This window comes from Passer montanus, unplaced genomic scaffold (genome assembly GCF_014805655.1).
Source record: "Passer montanus isolate IOZ18808 unplaced genomic scaffold, ASM1480565v1 scaffold18, whole genome shotgun sequence".
NCBI lineage: Eukaryota > Metazoa > Chordata > Aves > Passeriformes > Passeridae > Passer > Passer montanus.
In genome coordinates, this window is record NW_024365381.1 from 18016875 (window position 1) to 18042713 (window position 25839).

Consider the following 25839-nt stretch of genomic DNA (forward strand, 5'->3'; position numbering starts at 1 on the left):
ATCCAGGAGCTAGCTGAAAGACTTCCTCCAGATTTTTAATGTTAATTTCCATTCTATTTCAGCTCCTCTTTAGCACATTTACACACTTTACATATAAATATAATGGAAACACACAACCCAACCTTTAAAACGTGACACATAAGAGGCAAAATTGCTTCCCCAAGGTGCTTTCTTGATGTCCGAAGCTACAAGCCTCAATTTTCTCAAGATCACTTCTAGAAGTTTCCATATTTTACAGGCCTCAGTAATGATCATAAAAGCAGAAATCAAACAAATCTTGTCTTATATTTAGAAAACTCTGCATATTCTTACACCAACCTAGCTTTAAAGAAGATGGTTAAGAAGTTATGCTGTCAAACATACCCAATTTTTGCTGGCATGTACAGCATCAGAGGCACAACAGGGGAATCTTCATTTCCATAGATGATAAAGCCCATCTCTTTCAGTCGTCTCCTGAAATATCTCGTGTTCTCTGCCAGCTGCTGCACACGTGCTCTCCCTAGAAAAGAATTGAAGGTGAGACTGAACTTAGTTGCCATAAGTCACATCCATAACTGCAATACAAGACCTCAAACTGACATTAATGTCCTGCTTGTGCTTATGGAAGTGTTAAAAATAAATGCAAATTGGGATTTGTACTTTCTTCTCCTTCATGTAACCAAGATTAATCATGCATTTTCTGACAAGTCTGAATGGACCAGGAAAGGCACAACTATTAAGTCCAAGCACTGCCTAGTTTTTCCATATCAGGTTTTCCTTCAATCAAGAGGTACCTGGCAAAAAAAGGGCAGTTACCTGCTTTTAAACAAGATTCAAAGTTTTCTCAGAATTCACTAGTAACTGCATCTTGAAGAAGAGTTTGCTTACACTTTGAGTAATTAATGGAAAACCTATTGAATCAGCTGGTGTTGTTCACCATGTTTTATCCTGCTTGCCTGCATTATTGTAAATTATTACTTTCCTCTTTAGATCTCTTTGCTGAACTATCACGTGGCTGCTCCCTAACCTTTTCCACTAAAAATGAGCTGGGTTTAAATTAAACCGATTACTTCTGATAATCCAGCTCACTTCAGTTAAGTGGCAGCAGCCAATTTATCATGTATTCAGCCATTTCTGTAGGGATTCTTTGATATTTGTCAAAATTAGTACACAGGATATTAGATAATATCTATTTAAATATTTCAAATGTTCAGATATATGTATAGAACAACCTATCAGTTAATTAAATTCTAGCCTAGCACACTGTACTATGTTCCTGTATTGCCCAGAAAAAGGTTCACATCATCTCACTTAAGCAGATCATAATACATTTCTGATCAACCAATACTCGAATGTGCTTACGAGATTAAGCACTATGCCTTTGATGAGACTATAAGTAACATTTAACTTACTTGTTTCTGATCCACAAAGTATATTTCTGGATAATTGAGTACCCAAACATTGTCCAGGTGGGTGATTCATAAACTGAACCATTAAATGTAAAGCATGCAGATCTATGCACATAGTGAAGGTGGCTGCTAGACATTCATCACCTTCCTTTAAAGTTGCAGATAACATAAAGTGATTAACTAACAAGTCTCAAAGAAACATCCAACACCCACACAGCTCTGCTCCAGGCCAGAACAAATGTAATTTTAAGAACCTATATAGTATTTGGTGCCAAGAGTATCAGACATTCCACCCACAAGCAGGCAATCAAAAGCAAAACCCCATCAAAGGCATAGCATAAGAAAAAAAGGTGAAACCTGTTACGTTTGCAAAACTTGGCCTATCATTAGTAGGTAGAAGCTGATATTTTTAATAGCACTGAGTACCACTTAAGACATCTATTCTTCCCCATTAACAGTATTATTTCTTAATTTTTTCTCCTCCAGAATTTCTCCAGAAGCTTAGTTCCTCTTCCCCAAAAAGCAGTAAGATTTCAGTAAAACACAGAGGCTTCTTGAACTTATGAAACTACATTTATAATTTATTCACATCAGATCAGATCCTCTGCTACAGACCCAGCTTTCTCTTAGTTTTCAGACCAATTATTTGGTCATTTTAAATAACCCAGACTGCAAAATGAAGCTGAAAAGAAGAAACAAACTCAATAAAATTAAAAGAACCAAGCTAACTGCAAGATACTAAAAATAGTGGGCCAAAAGCCACTACTTACATTTCTAATATTGAGGCAATCAATAAATACACAAGTGTCCACAGCAAACTTTATGCAGAAAAAAAAAATATTTTGGCATCTTCTGAGAAAGCTGCATCTGCACATCTCCTACAGAGAAATGCAACAATTTCTGGTATGTCAGGTCAGTGATGTACAATTGCATCAAAATACAAATCAGATTTCACAAGCAGTAAGGTAACATACACAGCTGCTGTGATCAGCCCCTCTCCCAGGACAAGGAATGCAGCTTTTGCCATACATACATCTTCTCTGTGTTCCCATAAAGCATGGAGTTTACAGTGTTGTAGCAGAAGGAATTTCATCACCTGTATGGCTTTCCTCTCTAAACATTCACACCCTTATCCATGTTGTTGGGAGCCTTCCAGACTAAAGATGAAAGAGTAATCTTAATTTGTAGTTGGCAACTGCTTCATAGTCTTCCCTAAACTCCTACTAACAAAAACAGGTTATGATTCTGGATTTGTCCTTACAGATTGAAGAATGCTTTGCAATGTAAACAAGTCTCAAGAACAAGTCTTTCAGTTCTCTACAGAGATGTAATCACCTATTAAAAGCAACTGACAGATTTGGAAGATGTTGCCTTCTTTATGTTTGTGGGTCTCAAAAATCTATCAGCTTTTACTTCACTCTAGAGCATTAAGTAATTTAATGAAATTATTACTCATTTAAAAACTTGTGGCTACAATAATATTACCAAGAACTTGAAAATATATTCAGTGGCATGTCTCCCCAATGGCTCACTACCCATCACATGTCATTACCATCTGAGGAGAACTGTAGTCCTGGTGAAGCAAAGTACTGGGAATCAAACAAAAATTGAGCACAGGTTCCTCATCCTCTGCTTGCCTTTCTCCCTGCATTCTGTGCAAGTAGTCTTGTCTGTACTTCAACTTGTCTAGTCTCCTACTCCACTATAAAATCCTACACTTGGAAGAGTGATTACACATGCTAATTGAATAGGGTTTGTAATATTATGCAACAAACATATATCCAGTGTTCTGCTCTACTAACATTTGCTGGTTCAGCCCCATTGGTACCCACAGGTGTAGCAGGCTGTTAACTGCTAGTTCAGTTCCACCATATTTTCTGGGACCCCAAAGACAAACCAAGCAGTGCTGGAAAAGGCAGTGAGCAGGTATCATTGCTAATCTCACTCACAACCCAAACAGTGCACTGAAAACAGGACCTCTAAATCCCTTCCCAGCCCAAGCATCTCCTGATGGTTAGAGCTTTGTCCACAACTGCTCAGCTGTAGGCCTAGAAGAATTGTCAGGACTACATAAATTCTCCAGTAACTGGATTTTTTGGCAGTATGCAGCTGCATTTTTAAGACCACGCTAAAAAGGCCAGATCAGACACCACCCTGCCAACTGTTCTTGCATAGAAGTTGTGCAATGATTCTGGTAACGTCCTTTCATCTAGGAAACTGGAATGTAATGACCTTCAGCAAAGGAAGGAAAGGGGGGAAAAAAAGGGATGATTACTGGAACTGAGTTCTTCAAAAGGTTAAAAAAAATAGAACTGTTTATCAGATCAACTCAAGTCCCTCATGGGTCCTGTAAATGGCTTAAACTAACTTCTGACAGAACAACATTGAAATTAGAGGACAACTAATAACATTTCCTGTACTTCTGTACCCTTTTGCAAATTTACTAGAGTCATATCAAGATTGCTCTTACAATTTAGTAAAACACTTCCTTACTTGTAGTAGCCTGGCCATCATTTAGTCTCAAGTGCACATATATCTCCTAAAGAACATGCTACCATTGTATCAGAAGTAAAGGTCACATGCCATCTAAAAGGGAGAAACATGCTCCTGTCACAACTAAACAATATAAGAAGTATTCTTTAAAAAATGCAGCTAGCATGTACCTGAAGAAAAAAATAAATTTCAACACCCTAGAGACAGTACTCCATTATGAATCTGAAAGCACATGAGATGCATATTCCTTGCAACCACTGGAAGTAAATTAGTGTCTTTGCTAGAACAGGTTCCCACAGGCTGGAACAATGACCCTGAGGTTAGCTCAGATAATTAGAGCATGGTGCCAATAACACCATGGCTGTGGACCCATCTAATATCTGTATGGGCCATTCATGTTAGAGTTGGACTTCACGATCCTTGTGGGTCCCTTCCAAGTCAGGATATACAGTAGTTCTGTGAATAATTCTTCATCACTTGTGAAGGTGTCTGCTTTAAAGGTCATAATGCTCAGAAAGGCAGAAGTTATAATGAAAACAGGAAGCAGAGGAGGCAGAGTTACTGAATGCCTTCTCCACACTGGTCTTCACTGACAAGACCATTCCCCAGCAACCTCTGACCCTGGTCTGAAGACCAGAAAAAGTAAAGGAGTATTGTAAACATGACTCTCCCCTGCTGAAGGAGGACTGGGTAAAAAAAACCCTAAGACTTGAGATCCACAAGTTCATGGGCCCTAACAGGATGCATCCACAACTGTTGAGAGAGCTGGTGGACACCACAGCAGGGCAGCTCATGATCATCTCTGAAAGGTCCTGGTGATCAGGAGGGGTGCCTGAAGACTGGAAGAAAGCAAATGTCTCTGCAGAGTTCAAAAGGGCAAGAAGGAGAGCCCAGGAAATTACCAGCTAGTCAGCCTCACCTCAATCCCAGGAAAGGTGAGGGAGCAGCTCATTCTGGAGACCATCTCTATCCACATGGACAACAAGAAGGTAATCAGGAATAGTCAGCATGGATTAACTAACGGTAAATCATGCTTGATGAACTTGATTGACTTCTGTGATGAATCAGCTACCTGGATGGATGCCAGGAGAGAATGGATATTGTCTGCCTAGACTTCAGCAAGACTTTTGACGCCATCTCTCACAATATCCTCACAGGCAAATTCAGGAAGTGTGGAATGGATGAGTGGACAGTGAGATGGACTGAGAACTGGCTGAACAGCAGACCCCAGAGGGTTGTAAGCAGTGGCAGAAGGTCTAGCTGGATACCTGTCACTAGTGGTGTCCCCCAAGGTCCAATACTGGGCACAGTATTGTTTAACTCGTTCATCAAAGACTTGGATGGAAGACACACCACCTCAGCAAGTTCACTGATGACATGAAAGAGTGGCCAATACCACAGAGGGCTGTGGAGCCCTTCAGAAGGACCTCATCATGCTGAAGCAATGAGCAGAGAAGAACTGTCTGAAGTTCAACAAAGGCAAATGCAGGGTCCTGCACCTGAGGAAGAATAACCCCATGTAGCAGTACAGACTGGGGGCCAACCTGCTGGGCAGCACCTCTGTGGAGAAGGACCTGGGGGTCCTGGTGGACAACAGGCTGTCCATGAGCCAGCAGTGAGCCCTTCCTTGTGGCCAGGAAGGCCAATGGTGTCCTGACGTGCATTAGGAAGAGCATTGCCAGCAGGTCAAGGGAGGTGATTCTGCCCCTCTCCTCAGCCCTGGTGAGGCCACAGCTGGAGTGCAGTGTCCAGCTCTGGGCTCCTCAGTACCAGAGAGACTTGGAGCTCCTGACACAGGTCCAGTGGAGAGCAGCAAAGGTGATTAAGGGACTGGAGCATCTCTCTCACGAGGAAAGGCTCAAGGAGCTGGGCCTGTTCAGCCCTGAGAAGAGACAACTGAGAGGGGAACTGGTCAATGTACACAAGTATCTGAAGGGAGAGTGCCAAGAGGAAGGATCCAGGCTTTTCTTGGTGGTGCCAAGGAACAAGGAAAGGGGCAATGGGCAGAAACTGATACACAGGAAATTCCACCTGAAGATGAGGAAGAAATTCTTTATTCTGCAGATGACTGAGCACTATAACAGATTGCCCAGAGAGATTGTGGAATATCCCTCACTGGAGACACTACAGAAATGTCTGAATACAGTCCTGTGCAAAGTGCTCTAGGCTGACCCTGTTTGAGCAGGGAGATTTGACAGAATGACCTACCTTGGTCTCTTCCTTACCCATTCTGTGTAAACATGCACTCAGAGCTGCCATAATCCCCATAAGCATTTACTTGGCCAAGTACCTTCTTTTAGTTAGCTTGATTTTTATTTTTAATTCTAAGACCAAAATATGTTTATTTCTGGGAAAGCATTTGTACAAAGAAGGGAAAAGTTTTATTATGTTCCCTGGATTGTGGCTATCAGGAGAGGAGAAGAAAACTGCTGAGATAAGCAGTCCATAGCCCTCCTAGCAAAGTGTATCTGCAGAGGTTATGCTAACATCAGTGAAGCTGTGGTATTTGGCAGGGTAAACTGATTACTGGATACATCCCTTGCTTGACTTAAATAAACTCTACTAAGGTAAATGATTCTGCCACAAATTAAGGATGGCACATCTATCAGTAGTTAATACAACGTTTCTCAGCTCCAACACCTGGCAAGAACTCAGAAGATGGGACCAGTTTGAAAAAGTGTGAAGTGAATTACCATGGAGCCTGAAAGCAACTGTTCCACAAAGAATTGATAGAGTGTTTTCATCTTAAAGGTGCCTTATGGATCTGATATTAACTTGCTGTAATTTGCTTTGAGTGGTTTAAAACATCTTTAATATGCTCCTGACAATCTTGTTAACAAAACCTATTTCTTTTTAAACACACATTGAGTCTTACCAGAGGCTGTGTGCTACTGTCAAACTACATCTTGACAAGTTCCTACAGAATTCTTACAAATCTCCTCTAATTAATGTTTTAATTTCCTTGATCACATAATGGAAACTGAACCTGAAGGTGTTTGATTGCATTACAGCATGAGCTGTTATTGAGGGACTGAGTAATTGGGCCAGTAAATTTGTATCACAAGTGGAATGATTCTGCATGTACTGAATTCCAATCTATTTGTATCAAGAGGTTTGTTTCTTTTTTATTCTACATTTTTCATTTCATCATTAAAAACAAATATGTTGGTTTTCAATCAGTACGTAAGGCAAAGGCATGACATTGCTTAATTTAGCCTCTCTTTCCATGTTGACAAGGTAAATAGGTTAAATTAAGGCTGCAGTAATAAAACTCTCTTAGTGTTGAGCATCTACAAGATTGGCTAATGAAAGAATATAGAGTAACTTCATCATAGCTGCCTAATGTGAACTGGTATTTGTTGAACAACCAGAGCTTCTGCATACAACTTACAGTTTCACTGATGAGTCATTTTTCAAGATGTGTCCTACTATTTTGCCTTGAAGTCTTTGTAAGAACTAGTTAAAAATGTAAAGCTTCCTTTATACTGCAGCAAGCATCTTTGTTTTAGATCCAGGAAGCAGTGATCCCTAGTGTGACAAGCAGATAAAATCCTGCCTGTGTGTGGTTTTGCCTATTTGAAGTTGGTTTGCCCCTCTGAGTTCGGTGTCAGAGGGCAGTCTGTTTGTGTATAATACAACATGCTTTTTATTTCTCAAGAAGCCATGCTGATGAAGTGCTGCACTGTTTAGGACAGATTTGTGACTGCTCTCCAACTATTGCATAGGGATCAAGGTGGGGGGAGGGAAACAAGTACACCCTGGTTGAACTGAATTTTCTTTTGTGTCCAATACCATCTATGATAGCTTATTTATCAACCAGAATAGATAACAGAAATGTTATAAATCCTAGATTTTTGTGAGAGAGTAACTTCCACAAATTCTTGGGGTTCTTTGTAGAGATGATTTTTTTTAACGTGGAATTGAGAAGTTACACTGACATCAGCTCTAAGAACTGTCTTTTTTTTTTTCCAAAGGCTAAGTTCATCCTGGCCTTGCAAAAAATTTTAATTGCTGAGAAATTGTTGTTTATTTATTAATAAACATATTTTTGCAAATTTGGGTTGTATAAGAATCCTTAAGTATCTGGACTGTTAGTTTAAGCATGAGCTTTTATGAGAGAGTGAGATTAAATACAGCTGACTTTCTCTGTTGATGTGTGTCATTGGTAAACCCATTGCAAAAGGAATTTAGATGTACTGTGGTGGAATGTGCAGCTCCCTTTTTATCCTGCTGATAATTATTGTCAATATCAACTCAATTTCTACTTCAAGAAGAAATGTGCTTAAATATCTCTTATGTACTAACAGAATCACACACTGGGTAAGGTTGGAAGGGTCCAACCATCCTGCTCAAGCAGGGTTACCCTCGAACACTTTGCACAGGATTGTATCCAGACATTTCTTTAATATCTGGGCCCTTCAGTTTAGGAAGAACATTGAGATGCTTGAATGCATCTAGAGGAGGGCAACAAGGATGGTGTGGAACATAAGCCCTGTGAAGAGCAGCTGAGGGAGCTGGGGTTGTTTAGCCCAGAAAAAAGGAGACTCAGGGGAGATCATGTCATTCTCTACAACTAAATGAAGGGTGTCTCTAGGCAGGGGAGGGTTGGTCTCTTCTCCCAGGCAACTACTGACAGAAAATAAGAACACAGTCTTGAGCTGCTGGCAATGCTCTTCCTAATGCACGTCAGGACACCACTGGCCTTCCTAGCCACAAGGAAGGGCACACTGCTGGCTCATGGACAGCCTGCTGTCCACCAGGACCCCCAGGTCCTTCTCCACAGTGGTGCTGCCCAGCAGGTCAGCCCTGATGGAAGGCAGCATGCATACGGTATGAAAGGAGATCAAAGCAGCAGATCTCAACCTAATTTTTGAGGAAATAATGCTGAAATAATGCTGAAAGGCATTTTATAACCTAAGCATTAATGTTTACTGACTGTTGTGAGGAATAAAAAGAACTTGTGTAAAGGGTAGGTTCTGTAGCAGCCACCATTGTTCCCAAACTAAATGCCCAACCTATAACCCAATTTTACAGAAATCCTGGACCATGTAATTTTTAGCAGACATGTATACAATTAAAAGTCTTCCATCACTGAAAACAAACAAATAAAAGAAAGACAAGGAAATCACAATGCACTTCAATGGCACAGAGAGCAATGTGATGCCATTGTGTCCTGTTTCCCCAAACAGACAATGGCTACATACAACCTGCACAGCAAGAATATGGACAGGCTGCAATACTCTGTGGTTGCTTTGCTGAGAGCACCAGCGTCAATAACAGAGAAGATAAAGCACCATTTCATTAACATGGATAGTGCTTTTACTCCATATTCCTTGCTATCAATGGGCCAAACAAAAGAAAGTAAGATAAAATTTCTTCTTCAAAAAGCCTGTATTTTCAGACATTGAGAAGTGCTTAAATCAAAGTAAACTGGCAAGGAAAACTCACCTACATATATCATTCTCTTAAAGTTTGTTTCTTCAAGTCAGAGCGATGCTATTATACAATCAAGCTTGTAAATTTTTCCACATTAAAACCCCCTTGTTTTTGCAAAGGCTTATACTTTCATTCTGTTTATTATTTCTACATTTCCATCTTTTGGTTGGCTGTTTCAGTGAAAGACATAATTCAGCATATTCTGTTTTGGAAACAAGCATTTTTCAAATCTCAACCAGGAATTCAATATTCTTCTGCTGATTTAACAGATTCTCCACTAAGCTTTCAGAAGCTAAGTTGCCTCCCAAGGGCTTATGAAGATCTTTTGCAATGTTAACATAATAAGACAAGCTGTTTTCTGGACATTATACTTGTAAATACATCAACATTTAAAAAAACCAACACAACAAGCAATGTCTTTTTTTTTTTTTTGAGAAGACATAATAGCACTACTACCCTTTTACTGCCATGAACATGTTTTTCATAGAAGATATAGAAAACTCTCCTCTTGAAGGCTTCTCCTGAAAAGCACAAGTCAAGCATGACTTCTAATAATATATCCATGATGAAGAAAGAAAAAAAAAAGCAAAATGTTTTTGGATTTGCCAACTAGCAGACAGAAAGGAGAAGCACAACTTATGAATATCTGACTGGAAGAGGGTCAGATTAGAAACGAAGTAGTATCTCTTAGAGGCTACAGTGAGTAACTTAAAACCAGAGGAAGCAGAGTGAGATTTTGAACCAAGAAAGAACACTAAACAAAATTCCAATTCAACATTGATTAAATGCCAAAACTTTTACCTTTTAAGGAAAAGTTGCACTAAGAGACAGGAAGAGCACAGTGTTGTTAAAAATGCTGTAATGGATGTTTAAGGACCAAGCATGTGCTGATTTTGAGCTGATTTTAGGACACTTGTAACATTATCTATCAGAAAGCAGACCTGTGACACGAACTCACACCCCAAGGCAGAAAGAGAGATCAACAGTGATTCACCTGCACAACCCACCCAAAGGCATCACTCACCCACACAGTAAGGGAGAGCTGACCTCCTACAGCAAGTTCTGTAGGAGGTCAGCAGCCTGAAAAAAATTAATTTACAACAGCTCATAAACAAGATGGAGATATAAAGAAAAGTTTTGCTGGTTTCTTCTGAGAGCTCCCTCTATAAAAGATAAAAAATAAAATTTTATTATACATTACCTGCAGATTTCTTATCTTTCAGAATACTTTTTCTATCTCATTGTTTAAGTTCCAGCAACAAGGTAACTCCACATGTTTTAGTCTGCTTCCTCCAAGTTTGCTTATGTGAACATTGCATCACTGCCAATATTTGCAGTAAAAGTTTTACATCCTCCCCTTCAGATGCTGTCTGCAGATTTTCATTACAGATCTTCAGAAAAGTATTATATACAATTATACAATGTAACCTGAGATTGCACAGAAAGATATTAAAATGTATGGGCCAGAATACTGTATTCCCCCAGTTTTATATTAGAAAGAACGAGCTCACATCAGCAAATGCCAACAGAACCTCCAAGCACAATGGGAAACCTAAAGAAAGTAATCAGAATAATTCCTTAACTCAGTGCTGTTATATTACTGTTCAACAGCTCAAAGTGAAGTATTCAGCAAACCAGTCTGAAGACAGAATCAGCTCACTGGGTTTTTTCACACGGCTGTTGGGGAATCCAGGTTTAAAGCACATTTGGGATGGGAAGAGTCTTTGGGCTGAGGTCACCAGAAGGAGCGGGCACCTTCCAGCAGAGGCCAGCGCTGTGCCCAGGAGCCCCTGTGAGCCACGGCCCCTGCTCACAGCCTGTGCCTGCACTGAGGGGCTGCACTGCAGCAGGGAAGACCACGCTTCATTCACCCAGGAGACGCTAACAGGACAGCTGAGTCAAGTTATTTATTCTTCTGACATACTTGCATGCTTCCCGAGCTCACCACTCAGGAGAGAAGCTACAAATAACACGGGGGGAGAAGACTGGTTTAAGAGTCAGCGCACTTGAAAGCGTGGACAAGGAACTCAAAAGACGGCTGCGAGCTCATGTTCATTGCCCATATGGCAGCAGCATAAGCAACAACTTATTTTAGGAGAAGCAGTGAAGGGCTAGGCTCGTGACCATTCTGAGTTAACTCTGGCTTTTAACACACTGTATGCAGGGGATTTGCCTGGATTATGTGGGTACTCAGTATGGAGCCACTGTAGAGGTGATGGTAAAAATGCTCAGTGCTTTAAAGGAGAGAGAAAAAAAGCAAAATCCGATTCTAAAAATTGGCAACAGTAAAACCAAAGAGAATGAGAAACGGAAAAAGGAGGAAAGGAAAATTATGGCTGATATTTTTGGCATTAAAATGTCTCAGAGAAACAAAATTTATGCTAATATTAAGTATCCGCCATTGAATGTGCTATCAAACTAAATAGTTCCAGTGGAGTCTAAAGGCATGCCAAAAAACAGCTGGGTGCATGTACTGTGTATTCACTGAGTTTATATATACTGGTGAGATTGAAGCCTTTGGCATATTCCAGAGCCCACAGGAGTATTTTTATATTTGCACTTTCTGATTTTGTTTGCAACTACCAGCTGCATTTAGAGAACACCAAGGCAGCCTGCTCTCCCCATGAACTTCATCATAAAAAGATGCAGCTCTCATCAAGAAGAGATCACGTTGCTTGATGTGACTGGAAAGATAAAAACTCTTAGAATCACAGAACAGCTTGGGTTGGAAGGAATCTTAAAGATAATCTAGTTCCAACACCACTGCCATAAACAGGGACACCTAACACTAGACCAAGCTGCTCAGAGCCCCATCCAGCCTGGCCTGGAATGATTCCAGGGATGGGGCATTCACCACTTCTCTGGGGAACTTGAGCCTGTGTTGCACCACCTTTACAAAAAAAAATTCTCTCTTATATCTAGTCTGAATTTACCTTCTTTTAGTTTAAAAACAGCTCTTGCCCTATTGCAACAGGTCCTACCAAAATATTTGTCCCTATCTTTTGCATAAGCTCCCTTTAACTACCAAAAGACCACAATAGAAGCACTTTGCCAGAGGATTCTACGAATTGTTCAAAATAGCACGTTTCACAGTTTATTATTCTATTAATAGAATATCTGTGTTGGTCACCATGAAAGAACTTGAAGGATCTGGCTGCACATGCACTTCAGAATTCACAGTAGTAGCATTGCCCAACCTTGCTGTAGTCAATGAAGGAGCATCTGCAAGACTGATTTTTTCATACTGTCCTGCTCTTTGTATAATTTAAACTTCTCTAGAGCAGTGGCAATATGTGTACAGCAGTGAGCACAACAGTCTTAGCTCATGTCAAAGGGTTTCTGCAGTATGGGGACACAAAGATGTTACAAAATGACATTGTAATAAAATCAGCTAAAATGGCCGATCCTCTGTGTAGAGCCATGACAGTATTATAATTATTTGATTAGTCATAATTTGCCTCAAACAGCAGGCTTCATCAAGTGAGCAGAAAGACTTTGAAATAGGATACATGTGCTAAGGAGACCAGCATGAATAAACATTAAGGAGTTAGTAAAGGCAGTATTAAAACCAATTGATTTAAACTGAGCCAATGTTTATCGAACTGCAGGAGTCAGCTTTCCTACAACAAAAACACTTTTTATAAGATCCTGAAAATTCAACCTTTAAAGAGAAAGAGATTAAACCAGTAGACTTCTACTGATCCTACAGAAAAAAACCCACAAACAGTTCATCCTGCCTCAAATCTGGCCAACCTTGGTTCCTAAAACAAGCATACACCAAATATTTAGTAATAGCTGTAAATACATAAAATGAGTAAATTCCATTGGAAATACTGATAGCTGAAACTTAAAAATTATTAATCCACAGTCATTAAAATAGAAAGAAAATTACTTCTTAAAGACCCAATTATTTAATTATCTTGTATGCACGTAGGTTTAATCTTCCAGGTACACATACATCATTAGTAACCAACTTCTATACTTTTTGCTTTTGTAGTTGGGACAATTGTATAGCAACCTGTATCTTCCCCCATGTGATTGAGACAAGGCTAATGTTCAGCTTTACATGTGTCCTTTAGTCTCTCAACTACAGAATTCAGTAACTTATTAAGGACTCAGAGGAAGGTTATTATGCATGAAAATAACATATGAAGTGTTAAGAAAGGTAAATCTAAAAATCAGGATAGAAGACTCCAATCAGTCCCCATCATTACAGTAAGCCAACAATGGGTCCAGATCTTTAAAACATATATGAATAGAGGGCTACTTTATCAAATGTAGCATCACTATCATATACTGCACCAGTGGCAGGGATTCTGATGAAGCCACGACTGAAATGTAAAATTGATGGACCTGCAAGTGTCTGAAAGACATTTTTAAGTGACTTTGGGCTATGTTAGAATATTTTAGCAGAGCATGCTTCTACTACTAGAGAAGACTTCTGTAACCAATCCTAATAGTTCGTGGAGCGACTGCAGCCACTGATAAACGGAAGCTTTTAACAAGACTCAATTTCTCTCTATAATTGGAAGCTTAAGTCCTGAAGTACAAAGCTTAGAAAAATTGAAAATGCAAGAAGATTTGGATGAACGTCAATTATTTGGAAGAAAAACTAAAACCCTAAAAGCTGTCAGTCATTCCTTCGAAGCAAGATCACCAAAGTAGGAATGAAAATTGGAATTTGCCTCAGAGAAGTTTTTTACTGAAGGAAGCACCTTTATTGGACTGCTTTGGTACTTCAGGACTACATGGTGACTAAATAGAGAAAATGGCATCTCAAAGACATAAGTGGCCTGGGCAGATGCAAGAAATGTATCTAAAGAATGGGTAAATTTGAAAGACAGTAATCAAACAGCTACCCCAGAACTGCTGAGCAAGGGACATGTAATAGCTCGTACATGGCACAAAACAGCCTACTTGGCATGGTAAGAATGTCCCCTTGGGTCTTGCCTGCTTACCAATTAGAACATCCTTTCTAACTGTGACAGTGTTCTACACATGGGCACCATTCAACTCCAGACAGAGGTTCCAAATGCTTTGATGATCTCCTGATGTGATTCTGATCAATCAGATCTGAGAGTATGGAACATATCTAGGGTCTGTCCAAGAAATGAGATGCTAGAATTATCCTCACTTGGCCAAGTCTAGGAGGATGGGCTAACTGACATGTTGTATTGGCTTGTCAAAGACCACCAGAAGGAATCGGATCAGAGGACAAGTCAGATTCTCCAACCATAAGCAAACAAACACAAATCACCTATGAAGTGTCAGGAACTGATATCATTACAAGTGTCAATACAATGAGGTCATTTCAGGATGCATCTTGCACAGACAATGACTCTGGAAACATCTGCTCTGCACCTTTCCTATGGCCCTGAAAAAGGCTTTGGTGGAATGTAAAAGAAGCTCTGCAGATTCATCATTCTCTGTGTAAAAATATGAAATGTCCTAAGTGGTGAAAAGAGCTGTTACTGACATGAGAGGTACCATTCTCACTTTTCACAAATTCTTTAGGTTGGAATAGATCTCTTGGTCAATCCAATCTGCCTGCTCAAGAATGGTCACCTAGAGTAGGATGCAGGTGTACAGGTTGTAGGAAGTAGGTTGAGAGAGTAGGTTGCCCAGAACTGTGTCTAGCTGGGAATTTTACTGTCTTCACAGATGTAGACTCTACAACCCCCATAAGCAGCGTGTTCCAATGCTTGAGCACCCTCATAGTCTGCATTTTCAGGAACTCTTTCTCTCTTTGGTAAACCCTAAAATTATCAAAGACTCACAATTTTAAAGAAAACATTACACACATCAATTAATACAAACTACAGTTACATACATTTAGTTCTACCTTGTACTTTAAGCTGTCTTCCATAATAGAGGATAAAATTTCAAGTCTATTGGTTTGAGAGTCTAATAATAACGAGCTCTTTGTAACTTCTGCTCATCTGCAGACTGTGCATATTAGATATGAGGCATTAGCCTGAATAGCTTGAAGCTGCTGAGGCATTTTGCCCACAAAAGGTGAAGGTGTAAGCTGCCAAACCCCAGAATAATACACATCCGCTTCTTATGTACCCTGGCAGCCAAACAGTGAGTCAAACTTGCCAGGGCACTTTGCTCATTATACACAGAATTCTTGACTGAATTTTAGTAACAACTCAACGTGGCTTTAGAGTTATTTTAACCTGTGGCCAATCCCCACATGCATGTCCAAACTGCCTAGCCACAGAAATAACAAGCATAGCAATGTCAGGTTCAAAGTGTTTCCTCTTTACATCTAAATCTAAGACAAATGTTATTCATGCCACATTGTGCAAATATAACTGCAAGGATACAACTCCAAAACCAGCAGTAGTAGGAAAGGAAGAACTTGCAATGAGTGGTATTACCATTACATCAGCCCAAATAAAAGAGACTGAAATGCTTTGCAGAGTTATTTGATGACACTTTCCTCTGCAGCAACTAGCCTCACAAAAGATACCAGAAGAACTTGTCAAGAATAAGCTACATCACAGTGTGCTGTGATTATGTTTTAAAAACAAATAAAAACAACAAATGAAGGCATTTCTAAACCCTAAACAGTAATGTGTGGCAGGAGAATTTAAAATTGCATTCTAAAATAAAGTCTGGAAGTAGGTACCAGCCAACATTCTCAACAAATCAGACACTATAGGAAGTCCTATGCAGTATGTTTTATTCACAAACATTTAAACCTGTCTTACAGCTCTAATTCAGGCATTATGAGAATGAAAACTGCCTCTATCCTCTAAGATTCCTGCAGACATTTCTGTTTAATAATAACCATTGTCTCAGATATACAGGGCACAAGAACTGAGCCTGAATGTATCATATAATTAAATGGTATCACAAAATTAAGTAAGTTAGAAGAAGAAATAATACTTTGGCTAGGGCAACAAGAAAAAGAAGTAGCTGCCAGGAGAACAAATTTGCTAGCAAACTACCTAACAGCACTCTGAACTTCTACTCATAGATGTGAACTGACTACTTGGCAAGCTTTCAAAAAAGAACCTACCTCCCTGAAGCTACAGCAACAAAAAAGTCTAAGTACAACCAGCTCTTGAGAAAAACCCTTTAATAATCTCCACTGTTCTTACTGCTAGGTGAGAACTACACTAACAGTCCTTGGGTGGTAAAGTAAAATAAATGGTGCCAATTGCATGTGAAATACTCAAGATTTACATCATCATTTTTCAAGTTCTCCCTCAAGAGATTAGTGGAATTTACCTTGCAGCAAGAATTAGTTCCTAAAAAATCCTATATACCACCTTGCTTTCTGAAATCTTTCTTTAGAGATACATCTAAAAGACATTAAAAAACCCCAAAAAATTAGTGACTCATAGAAGCTTAAACCATGACACCAAAACCAGGGAAATGTGTAATTTACATAAACAATCTTTATTTCTTATTTTCTACCATCTGGACATAAAGCTTTTACGTCACCCACTGGTACCAAAAGCTGCAGCCTTGCCAGGGCCATGTAATTTATCACAACCAGATGGTGTGCTGTCAATAAAGGAGGGGCTGCTATCATTCCAGGGCAGAATAATTACCTTTCCTTTGAACCAAGGACAATGTTTTCAATAAAAACCCAAAGCTGTTTAATGCAACTTCCAGTCTGTCAAGACTCCCACTGTGCAGCTCCAGGATTCATTAGACTCACAGAAGTGAAGGAGACCATTTGTTAAAAACAGAGCACAAGTGTCTCAGAGGATATTGATGACACACAATTTAAAAATCCCCCAAACAGTAAAGACATTTTGAATCTTCTTTAAAAGCTTTTCGCATAGACTCTTTTCATCACAAATTCTACAGCAAAAGTAGCTGTATTGCATTGAAATGCCACCTCTGTCCCAGGCCTTTTAGGTAAGCTATGAAAGACATTCATGCTCTGCTATGCACCTCTTCTGCTTTGCATTTTTGTATCTCAAAAGTTAAGAGTAGCAACACTTATTCAAGGAGGAAAGGCTGTAAAGCACAGAGAATTAAAATTAACTAGCAAGCAATGCTGAAGAATGGCTGTGTCTCACACACCAAAGCACTGCCAGGTTGACACTCCCCTGATAGCTGGAAACACATGGCCATCATACTGGAGCAATTCAGAGGACTGGGCCTTGCAGGTTAATTAAACAAACTACAATGCAACCAAACAGTACCTTCACTTTCAGCAATGCAAGAAACTGGATGATTTTCACTGCACACTAAATCTCCTCTTGAGTTTCAATCCTCGCCAAATAAAAAGCAGTAATTATTTGAACACTCAAAGCATTTTCTGAGCCTACTTCCACGCCAAAAACTGACTTTGAACTTGTCTTTCTTTCAACAGTACATATTTAATGAAGTGGTTAAGAAACACATCCTTTTTTCATAACATCAGAACATTTTGTTCACCTCGAAAAAGTAGAATAACTGTCTAGCTTGGGAAATTAAACATGAGCTGGAAGCCCAAGTGTGACCATTTCCAGGAATTACACCTAACAGAATAGAACAGAAATATTCCTGCAGTTTCAGTTCCACAGTGGTAACAAATGTATTAAAAGATGTCTTAGCTCAGTTTACTTTTGATTGACCCTCTCTCTAGCTAAGATCAAATCAAAATATTCTTCTCTTCATGTAGCAGTTGCCTAAAGGATGTTATTATGGATTCTATTATATTTTACATGTGATTTACACATTAGAAGCAAAATACATTGAAGCAAAACATGATAGGAAACAAGAAAAAAACCAAAACAAACTACCACAACAACTGAACAGCATTTAAGACTATACAAAAATTTCAGCTGAGAAATTTCTGTTCATCACCTCTAGAAGCTGCAGTAAGTAGCATCCAGAAGACCACAACTCATTAAAAAAGGGTGGAAGATAAAGCATAATTCTTTGGTTCTCCCAAGAATCACAGTTATATGCATTAATAAAAAGCTTCACAGAGGAAGAATAAGTTGTCTGAATGAGCAAGAGTGGCTCTTACCTTAGGATACCAAGGTCCAATCCCACTAGAACTTAAAGTATCACTGGAAAATCTCTTTGTCATTCACTCTAAATAAGCACATACAGTGGGGGCATAACAGTGCAGACAGCAACTGATAAACTTCCACAGACACGCAGATACAGATCTATTTTTATTAAGCATTTCTTGCACCTATGCAGTAGCCTTAAAGGAGATTTTGCAGGCTTTCCCAAAGCCCAGACACAGGTGTGCAGCAACTCATGGTCAGCGTACAAAGACACACACAAGAAAAAGCTCAATGCTCTTTCCAAGTTGGAGGCTTTTGTTTGTTTTCCAACACACAACAATTATTCTCACCTTAATAACAAAACATTTTTACTGTTTTGTACAATACTGTTATCTCCAACTCTGCCATATTACAGAGAATATACTACAAAATCATCTTTTTTGAGATTCCCTGACAGATATAAAGCATTAATGTTGCCACTACTATTAAAGCAATATTAACGAAAAAGTGGAGCAAACAGAAACCAGTCAATCCCCAGTCAAGCTAAAGGCAACTGAAGGCATTCATCTTTACATGACGAAAATACGTTCAGAACCACCAGAATCAACTGATGCATAGTACTTGGAAAAATCAAGCCAAAAAACAAAGGCTACACCAGAGCACAGATGATCAGCTGCTAATTATGTCAGCACTTACACCAAGGCAGAACCAGACTGCAGCATGTTCCGAATCTTCCTCTTTATCAATCTTCTGCTCCAGTAAGTGACTGAAGAAGTGTATCACCTTCTAATTAGTACCATATTAAAATCATGTAATACAACTAAGGACAAACACGTCAGAACAGTCTTCATGCAGGTTTTATTATGACTCTTCCTTCTGGCTTGCAATTCAGATTTCCTAATTAATCCAAATTTTCTAGAGCCAGGAACTGAATTAACCTATTTTATTAACTGAAACACCTTAGTCCCTCTTAACACCCAGAATGAACGGATGAACTGGCATTTGCACTGAGATGTAATTAAATGAAACAGGGGGACACACACTAGAAAATCCCACAACTAACAAAAAAAACAGGGTACCAATGATCAATTTTACTGAACTTTGTGTGAGCTGTAATGAAGTGAATTTCAGTACAGTTCTGGGGAATACAGATTTTTAAAGGCTCCACTGATATGCAACATCATGGCTTGCATACTGACTAGCATTTTTTAAAATACCAGATATTTTTAGCATTCTGATAAAAATACAGCCAATAGAATACACCAACTATTTCAACGGATGAACTTTCAAATCCCTCTGTTTAAAATATTGCTCCACAACAGGAACAACACACAACTCTTTGGTACATCTAAAAGACAGGATTATTTGTAATTTAATATGGAAACATTTCAGCTGTCTTAATACCAGCATAATTCCTACGCAAGTCTGGCATTTGAGACATGCTATGTATTTGTCACTGAAGTGTGTGTGGTTTTGTGCTGTTATATGAGGTTCATCAGTTGATGCCTTGGCCATAACAGTACCTCCTCCCACATATTCAGGTTGCTGAAATCAGCTCTCTGAACCTGAAGCTTTTTCATCTGACCATTTATTTGTTCTATAAGGCACATCCAGCCTTCAGGAATTCACAGCTAAAGGGATACCAACAGCCTCATCTGCCTGTAATTCAACAAAATGCATGTGTTTACATTTGTCAACCTTTAAAAGAGATCTTAAGAACCACTGAGCTTGTAGCAGCAACCTTCACAAGGTTTAACACTTCAGCTGCAGTGCTTTTTACCCTAATTTTAAAAACTGCCCTTTCTCTCTGTATAGATAAGAAAATGACACACAACAGGGATATGGAGTCATTACCATCTCAGACTCCCTGTGTGATAATCAGAGGAAATGATCTGCTGACCTCAAGCAGTCTTTGAAGTCTGCACAAACATTACCTAAAGAAGAGGGAAGGACTATTGAGCAGGACATACATCCCCCTAGGCTTAGTCCCTCTTGACACCCAGAATGCCTCTCCAAAAGCTCTGCCAGACTAGTGGTTCTCTCTAAACCTAAAAAAAAAAAATCTGGGCTGCCAGAAAACTTGTGGTTATAGAGCATGTTCAAAGACTGCTGTGTAACGTACTTTGTATATCAGTGTTTCATTTAAGCCTAACATGCAAAAACTGTCATGCAGCAAGCATTGATTTCTTTAGGTTTGAATTACTAATAAGTTAGCATTAAAATCAGGGAAAAAACAAAACACACCAACCACAAAAAAATCCAATCTGCTCCAAAAACAGGCCCCAAATACAAACACAAATCCGATTTACATTTATGCAGGCTTTTATCTTAGGCAAGACAGCATGCAAAGTAAAATGGAACTGCTCTCATTGTTTAGCTTCAGCAGTCCCTTGATTTTAAAGACACAGAAATTACAAAATAGTAGATCCACATTGTATAATTTATCTCTGGAGTTATCCTCAAACATAATGCCAATTTGTAATTAATCATAATAACTCAGTTTCAAGCGATGAGAAGTCATAATAGCATCTCTTGCCACTTCAGTCAAAATGCACTTTGAATTACAGAAACCTGCTTTTTTTAACACTTAGGAAAGTCTAAAAAGACTTCTGGTTGCTGGTACCGTTGAATTCCTTCATGAATACTACAATCAAGTGTATCTGGTAATTTGCTTTTAAATTTTGTCCCTCAGTACTAACCCAATGGTATACCAGCCACTGCAGAAACAGCAGTTTCTACTTTAAAGTTCACACCACACAGAACAGAAGGTCCCATGCTCTCCTTCTGTGTTTAGTGTGACTCTTCATAGGAAATCCACCTAGACAGAAGTAGGATTTGATGTCTTTGATGAAGAATGGATCTTGTCCAAGGCAACAACAACAAACAAAACCAAACCAAAACACTGCCTCCTGTCAGAAGGCTGTCAGAAGCACACAAGCCCCTTCCACTTAAAGGAAAATTCAAGATAATGCCCAGTTGACTAAGTTGATAAAATGATCCATGACCTCTATTTCACCATTAAAAAAAGAACAAGAAACCAACAGCATGTGCCTGTGTATCTAAAGATTAGTAAGGCTGGCTGAACACAAAATTATTTCATATGCAAAGAATTGCATAAGAACAACAGATACACTTCATGGTCACATTGCACTCATCTCCTCTGATATGTTCCAAGCCATGTTGCAGTGAGAGACTAGGCTCATGAGACCCAGAAGGGTTCCCTAACTCCAGCTTCACATGTACCACTGTATTTTTTCACACAGAACTTTTCTAGAGGCTGAATTTCTACTGAAAGCAGTTTAAGTTCTCTCTAGAGTTATCACAGCTAAAGAGGTTAGCCATACAAACAAAATCTACTGTGATACAAAGTGACAACAAAAGCACCAATTACCAGCCAACTTCACTCTGACACTAGCTGAAGAATCCTGCCTGCAAGAATTGCCCCCCTGGCCCACCTAGGCAATCCAGAAAGCAATTTCTGAAATGTAACTCACAATAGCTGTTCCTGTTTGTTACACCTTGCTCACTGTATCTGGTTGCACTGTTGTCACATGACTAAAATACCCTGCAGCCTAACAATTACGATTTACAGTCACTGAACTTGGAAAGCATTGGTTCAGATCAACAGGTAATTTTAAAGAATGTGATTAGGGCTATCCCTCCAGAACAAAGGCATTAAGTTTGTGTTGCCTGGGTAAATGTATTATCTGACTGTACAAATTAATCACTGGGAGGATTTGTGGGATTGTATTAACACTACTTGCACATTAGGTCATACAGGTTTTGTAATGTCACAACTGCAGTCATCATAACAGCATTCATAATCATTAAAAAGACAGCTGTACATATCCTGTTTGACAGCTATTCTTGTGTCTTGCTGAGAAGAAAGAAAAGAAATGTGAGCTTGTCAAGCTGTTCTTCTGAACTAGTTATGGCGCCTTCACTATAAAGTCAGAACCATGAAAAAAATTATCTTTATATAGTTTCAATGAAACTTACCTTCCCATGTTAACTGAATTGTTGAAAAAAACAAGCATTTAAACCTTGTTTTCTTTTTATTATGATACCACGGGCACTGAAATTTAAAAATTGCATCTTTGCTCTTAAAAATCTCAAGAGAAAGCATCAGTGAAGAAGAGACAGAACAAAAAAAGACTCAAACCTTTGTACAGCACAAAAAGGTTGGCAGGCCTTTATGGCAGATTGAAGCCACAGAGAGCAAAAACATCAGGAACACATACAAACACCACATTTCTTTAGAGATTAAGGAATGTGCAAGCTTTGACAAAGCATATTATATTAAGGATGTTTATAATCTACTTCCATGGAGACAGTTCAGTAGCTTTACAACATAGCAACAAAGAGCGTGAACTATATTTTCCATCTGTTTTGTGCAGACTGTTTTTTTACAATGGAAGTCAGTATCAAAGCTAAATGTTGCTTGGGATTTTAAACAGCAACACAAAGGGGTAAAGAAATCTTATGCAGTACAAGAGAAGATGGAGGATATGAATGGCTATTAAATATATACACAAAAATATGTGATGAAGATCTCGTTTCAAGCTGGAAGTGTTACACATGTAGCAGTCACCTAGTTTCAGCTAATAGTACTGTATTTATTAATTGTAAAATATCATATAAAAAACCTTACAGAACCAGACAGATTATCACCTTCAGCTGAACACGTGCAATGAGAACAACAAAGCAGCCCCTTTCCACATTGTAAGAGAACTATAATCAAAAGTGGAAAGATACAGTCACAGTACAAAACATGAAATCAGCTTTAGGTCAAGCATGAGGAGAAGAAAAAGGATAACACTGTAAGTACTTCTTCCAGAGGAAAACAAAAATACCAGCATTGGAAGTACTCCTTCCATCTCCAAAGTTAATTTACAGTGGAATTGTACAAAGTTCATTACAGCATAAAATTTCTTCTGAATCTATTCACATTAAAACAGATAAAACAAATAAAAAGCATCTATTGTACTCATATATTATTAGCAGAAGTTCTGTCATTCTGCCACTGTTAGGCTGGAGTTCACCCCATGTTATATGGCATAGCTGTTCTCCCCATGCACAGACCACAGGAAGTAGTGCAGAAAACTGCATTTATTTTCCCAGAACACAAAAAGGCTGCAGTTCACACCAGCTTTTCCAAGAAAAAGCACAATGCTTAAGTTTAATAGGTATGATCTGTACAGACAACACTTTAAAAGAAAAGGCACTTGAAACACTCCATGGTACATGACTACTATTATGTTAGAAAAACAAATGTGTGGTGTATGGACTATACAGCCCTTGTAGCCAAATGTTAGACTACCCTCAAACTTAAAGGGAAGTCAATTTAACATTTGTACCCTGCATTAGAAAAAAATCCTGCTGTGAAAAATATTCCCGAAGTCCCTCAGATGAGCCTTCAATCCCACTGAAGATATCAAACCCAAAACTTAAGGTATTTTATGAAGACCACCACATGGATCCAAGACCACGCCTGAGCAGCAGCATCTCCCACCATTCTAATAAATGCCATTACAACAGAACTATCAAAACCCCCTACAGATCCACTTCCAGGAACCCAGTGTAATTCCCCTTGGTTACCAGGTACCTACAGAGCTTGCATGAAGACACTGTTAAGCAAATCCTCCACTTCAGGATGAACTGTCAAAAGAACTAATCCCTACACAAGATAAACACTTGTAGTGGATTTTTTTTAATCTACATAACACTTTCCAAAGGTTTCCCTTGGTACTAAAATTTCCAAGTTAATTAAGTACCAAAATCTATGGACTCAACCAGGGCATTAGGGCACCATACCCAGAATCAATAGGCTACAAGCTACTAATGTCTTCATACTAATGTACTAATGGAGAAAATCCCACCAAAAAAACCCCACAACAACCCAAAAAACCCCAACCAACTAAAAAAACCCCACAACAAAACAAAAAATGTGCCCCAAAACCAAACAAAAAAGTCAATGAAAAAAACAAAAAACCAAAACCAAAAAAACCCAACAAAAAAACCCCAAAACAAAACCCCAAAAAACCCACAAAAAAACCCCACCAACCAAAAACCCCAAAGTGGCCATGTAGCCTTTTTCTACCCCACACTGTTCTCACTTCTCAAAATATAATGAAGAAAGAAAGTACAAGTATGAAGTACTATAAGAATGACTGCATAAAACACAGGTTATAGCCAAAGCTATAGGGTTAGAAAAGATGAAGAGTCTGACAACCATACCCAATGTGACTGAATTACCTGTGTTTACAGGAAACACCTCCCAAAACCAAACTTGGAAAAGAAGAATAGCTCTGTTGTGATCAGAAAACACAGCAAAATAATTTTGCTCTAAAATTCTGAAATACAAGAATAGTGTTCAGAGAAATGTAGTGAAGTGTAGTCCGTGCAGTTTTATAGTAAAGTTATTATTTATTAACAGTACTAACATTTAGTTAGTCAGTATATTTGTCCTGCCATTATGCACATCTCGAAGGAGTTCACAATAGAATCCACAGACTGGACGAGATAACCAAGTACTCAGCTTTAGAGCAGTAATTCAGTAGCTCTTCTGACTGAGCTTTAATACACTAGTTTCCCTACGGAAATCTTGCTAGCTGGTCATAAAATTTAGATATTTTTTCTGCATTTTTTTTAAATTTTACATCAAACCAGTATAAAAGCACAAGATTTTATAATATCCATAGGTCTTAATCTATTCTTCTAAAACTCAAAGCCAGTTCAGCAAAATAGAGGGATTTGTATGTCACATAAATCACAATGAGGTAGACTACGAAACAGTGCAAATGAACTGCAGATAACTAGCAACTCTTCTCCCTCATTCCCTGCAGCTGCATTAGCCACATACTGAAGTGCTGCTCTTAAATTTAAAATCAGATAGGAATCCTCAAAGTGCAAGAAATGTTATTCAACAGAAGTCAGCTGATTGGTCACACTTCATGTCAACACCTTAAAAGCTTTTAACAGCATTGCTGCTAAAGCAGTTGGACTGATGTCAAGTACTAGCTCAGCAAGGCTTGACATCCACTGGAAAAGAACACCAGCCACCTATAAAGTGTCCACTTTGTTAGAAATAGCCAGCTTTGCTTAGAAATAATCAGCTTCATCTAGAAAGCAACAAATAGAGCCAGGGCATCCATTCTCTCACCTGGATAGCGAGGCATCCCTGAGGGGGTGCCACCTGAGGGATGGGATGTGTTTGACTACTGTACTCTTTGGCAAACTCCTGTGGGAGGTGGCAGCCATAAATACTGAAGTACCATCTTCTGGACAAACTGAACACAAACCAGCTCTATAAAGAAATTATGCCAAGAGGGCTATGAAACAGGCTTTATGAGCTCCAGATAATAATAAGATCCTACACAGAACTGTAACTATCAGACCAGTAACTGATACTGTAAGGTACTGTGAGAAGTATTTATCTCTGTGTTGGTCTGAAACTCCAGAAAAGCAGCCTGGCAGACAGACTACCTTCTACTATGTATTTTTGTAGAAGAATCCTTTAAGGGCTAAATAAAGTGAACAGAATAGTCCTCAATACC

The 25839-nt window shown here is 38.9% G+C and overlaps 1 protein-coding gene across 2 annotated transcripts in view; it reads right to left on the minus strand.

Annotated features, from left to right (window-relative positions):
• Positions 1-25839, minus strand: part of SPTLC2 (serine palmitoyltransferase long chain base subunit 2) — a 78234-nt gene that overhangs the window by 12765 nt on the left and 39630 nt on the right. For both annotated transcript variants that reach the window (XR_005627086.1, XM_039705195.1), the window contains exon 10: positions 364-499. Coding sequence is in view for 1 of the 2 variants with exons in the window: in XM_039705195.1 (XP_039561129.1) it covers positions 364-499 (136 nt within the window). In the remaining variant the exon portion in view is untranslated. The remainder of the gene's footprint in view (positions 1-363; positions 500-25839) is intronic.